General features: G+C 30.8%; 1 protein-coding gene across 1 annotated transcript; it reads left to right on the forward strand.

Moving 5' to 3' along the window:
- Nucleotides 1-617: 617 nt before the first annotated feature.
- LOC108735524 (E3 ubiquitin-protein ligase LRSAM1-like) lies at nt 618-2,853 on the forward strand. The gene is made up of 4 exons (XM_018467513.1): nt 618-904; nt 964-1,206; nt 1,274-1,574; nt 2,578-2,853. Exons 1-4 carry the CDS (start codon nt 851-853, stop codon nt 2,706-2,708), a joined length of 729 nt encoding a protein of 242 aa, XP_018323015.1. The 5' UTR covers nt 618-850; the 3' UTR covers nt 2,709-2,853.
- Nucleotides 2,854-3,244: the final 391 nt, after the last annotated feature.

The raw sequence follows: 3,244 nt of genomic DNA on the forward strand, positions 1-3,244 counted from the left end.
GTATATCTATGGTACCATTTGAATAAATTAATATTTAATTTCTTCCTGCACCCAAAACAAATTTTCCTTTTTTTTTACAGAACTAATGGACATACAGTGATACTTACATATTTAGAACCCGCAAACGGCGCATAATTTATGATTAAAGTTTAAATTAGAGAATTATGTATATCGGGTGTCCGATTCACACAACTATCATATGCATATGATTATTATGTTATTTACGGCTGCGATCTCCATGTTGTTGTAGTTGGGACGTTCAAAATTGGTCCACAATAACGCTCTCGCATTTTCTTCTTTCAACTTACTAACTAGACTAGAGTCATAGATAACTAGAGTGGTAACCATCGACGTTTACTAATGAACATGCCTTAGCGGTCAGAATTGTGGTACAATAAAAGAAAGAGATGGAATGAAGTTTCGGACAATATCCATCTCTCTCACGATAGTGCGGAAGCGTGTAATGAAAGAGATAGCACTAGTCCGAAACCATACGCCATCTCCCTCACTTTTCGAGCCAAGAAATTATTACAATACATACGGCTAAGGCACGTCCATTAATATATGTCTATGGTATATCTTGTATATCTATTATATATGATCATGACATTATCTATGATCATGAGCAATTATGGCTGTAATGGCTGAGCGGCCTAAGCGGTTAAGCGCTAGTTAGCAATAGAGAATACATTTATGAATACAAGATTAAAAAAAATATACTCATCAGTAATACCAGAATTGTGAAAATGAGAATTATGACTAGAAAAAAGTAGCTACTACTCAATTATCCTTTTGTCAAGAAAATGTGCCTTTCAATGTTGTGATATCGCGTTAAGAAAAAACTGCCAAAATGTTTAAAAAAAACAAAAAAGATAAAGCTAAACTGGAACACAAGCTTTATCTGGTACTTATTAGTATATATTCATATGATTATACATACCTTTTTTATAAAATGCATTGTAGGCAAGAGAGACACCAGAGCTTGTGTTTGATATTTCTGAATGTGATTTAAAGGCAGTTCCTCCAGGCATCTACTCATTGTGCAAAGTATTTCTTAAAGAAAAATTAGAATTACAAAAAAATTCTTTAACATCTTTGAATGGAGGTGGTAATTTAAGTGATTTATGTACACTAAAGGTATTAAACGTTAGTTATAATGCATTAACATTTCTTCCAAATGAAATTGATCAACTAACTAATCTTCAGGTATGTTATTTAAATTTTTTATAGGTACCTAAGTATTCAATATTAAAAACAATCATTTAAATCACAGGAATTATATGTCAATGACAATCACTTAAAACAACTACCTTCTACAATTTGTCATTTAAAGTATCTTCAAATTTTTGATGTTTCAACCAACAAACTAAAAAACTTACCAGAAAATTTGGGTAGTATGGTCAGTCTGCAAGAAATTAACTTAAAAAATAATCCAAAATTACATGAACTACCTAAAAGTATCAGCTGTTTACATAACATGCAATGTATACAAATTGACATTACCGGCTTTACCTATCCACCTGAGGAAATTGTGAAAAATGGAACTTCATCTATTATGAAATTTATTTGTGAAGGTATATACATAGAAGTCATCCCAAACAAGAATCTTTCTTTTGAAGGCAGGGTTGAACAGGTTTAAATTATATTTTAATTGGGTGATTTTTTTTTAAATCAGTGATTTTAATTATCAGCTAGTAATCAATAAAAAAGCAAAACAATTTAGGTATCGTTAACAAATACAAAAGAGAAGGAAAACACCTCAGCTGATGCTGAGAAAGCCACACTGCAGAGTAACATAATAAAACAGATACATGGTGATGATCACCAATAATGAGCAAAATTTTCGTGAAAATAGAATCTGGCATTGCTTGAAAGTGACTTCAAACATTCAGTACTAATGTTTTTATGAATATTTTACTTTACAACACATAATTATAACTAATTATTTCACAACATGTGTAGAACAGCTGCATAAATATGCATGTTACTAGTACTCTGCTTCTTCAAGTGCTCACTGTAGGCAGCATCAATTGAAGACTGAATCGGGTGTGCTTCCCCTCCTTATTTCCTGTAATGCATATGAATACAGTCCTATACCTAAGTGAGTTGGATTATCAAAATAAAATGTTAAATGTCAAAACTATTCCTTAAAACCTCAGAAACAGTATTCTTTCTTGTTTAACATTCTGTTATCCGTTACCATTCGTAAGCGTGATGAATAATTGAATAACGAAAGGTTGAAAACAATTGTTACTGACGTATGGATTTTTCTATTAAAAAACAAACAATTGCTTTTGAATGTAGGTCTCCAAACTGAATGTAAAAATTTAAATTATCAAAATAAAATATTCTACATATGCCAAAATCAGTAACACATGTAAAAAGTCATTCTGTGTTAAAGTTAACACTTTTGCCCCTAGGAAAGAAAGATTCTTAATTGGTACATTCTGTATAATAGGTGTATTCGTTTGTCTTTATTAGTACGCTTGAAAGATACGCATGGGTGAATCGTTAAAAGCAAACAAACACACCTAATATTTTTTTTTCACAAAACGATTAATTTCGCATAATTTATAGATATGGGTCAAGTGTATGTATCACAGAATGAACCTACTGAATTAGAGAGAAGCAATTCTAATAAAAGCATTCCAAGGAGTCTTAGTAATAGCATAAAGGTATTGTTTTATTCATGTTTTTATCAATTTTAAAAACGAGAAAATAAGCTAAAAGAGACTCACTCTATTTACCACTAAAATTTTGCACTATGGACAAGTATCATATCTAATGTGACATTATCAGCTCAAGGCGTGTGAGCAAAACAGTGTTTAGTGTTAATAAAGGGTGAGACTCATAGTTTATTTATTCCTTTAGAACGGTCTAGTTTTTATTTGTTATTGAAGAGATGGTACAGAAAAAGTATTAAATATTTTTATAGAATATATATACACAAATGTACTTTAAACAGAACAATCACAATTATGCACTAAAAAATTATAGCGCTTTTCAAGTTAACTAATTACATCTGCAATAATTAAAAACAAAAGTAACAAACATTTTTTTATCTTATCTGACAAAAAACACGTTTGTTGTAACACGATGATAGGATCTCGCATCTAAAGCATGTGCCTGGAGTTAGATTAATCATTGCGGCTGAAGATGTTTCTATTTTACATTCTGCAGTTTTCATTTTTTCAATTAAATTTTAAAACGAAGAAGTGCGGCAATTAATTGAATTCCGGCAACG

The sequence above is a fragment of the Agrilus planipennis genome, unplaced genomic scaffold (genome assembly GCF_000699045.2).
Source record: "Agrilus planipennis isolate EAB-ADULT unplaced genomic scaffold, Apla_2.0 scaffold9, whole genome shotgun sequence".
Lineage (NCBI taxonomy): Eukaryota > Metazoa > Arthropoda > Insecta > Coleoptera > Buprestidae > Agrilus > Agrilus planipennis.

What these genes read in the sequence shown, in the direction of transcription:
- LOC108735524 (XM_018467513.1), top strand. Translation starts at nt 851, where the DNA reads ATGTTTAAAAAAAACAAAAAAGATAAAGCTAAACTGGAACACAAGCTT. An exon ending in TGGAACACAAGCTTTATCTG is followed by an intron (nt 905 to 963) that starts GTACTTATTAGT and finishes AATGCATTGTAG; the next exon opens with GCAAGAGAGACACCAGAGCT. An exon ending in TATGAAATTTATTTGTGAAG is followed by an intron (nt 1,575 to 2,577) that starts GTATATACATAG and finishes CATAATTTATAG; the next exon opens with ATATGGGTCAAGTGTATGTA.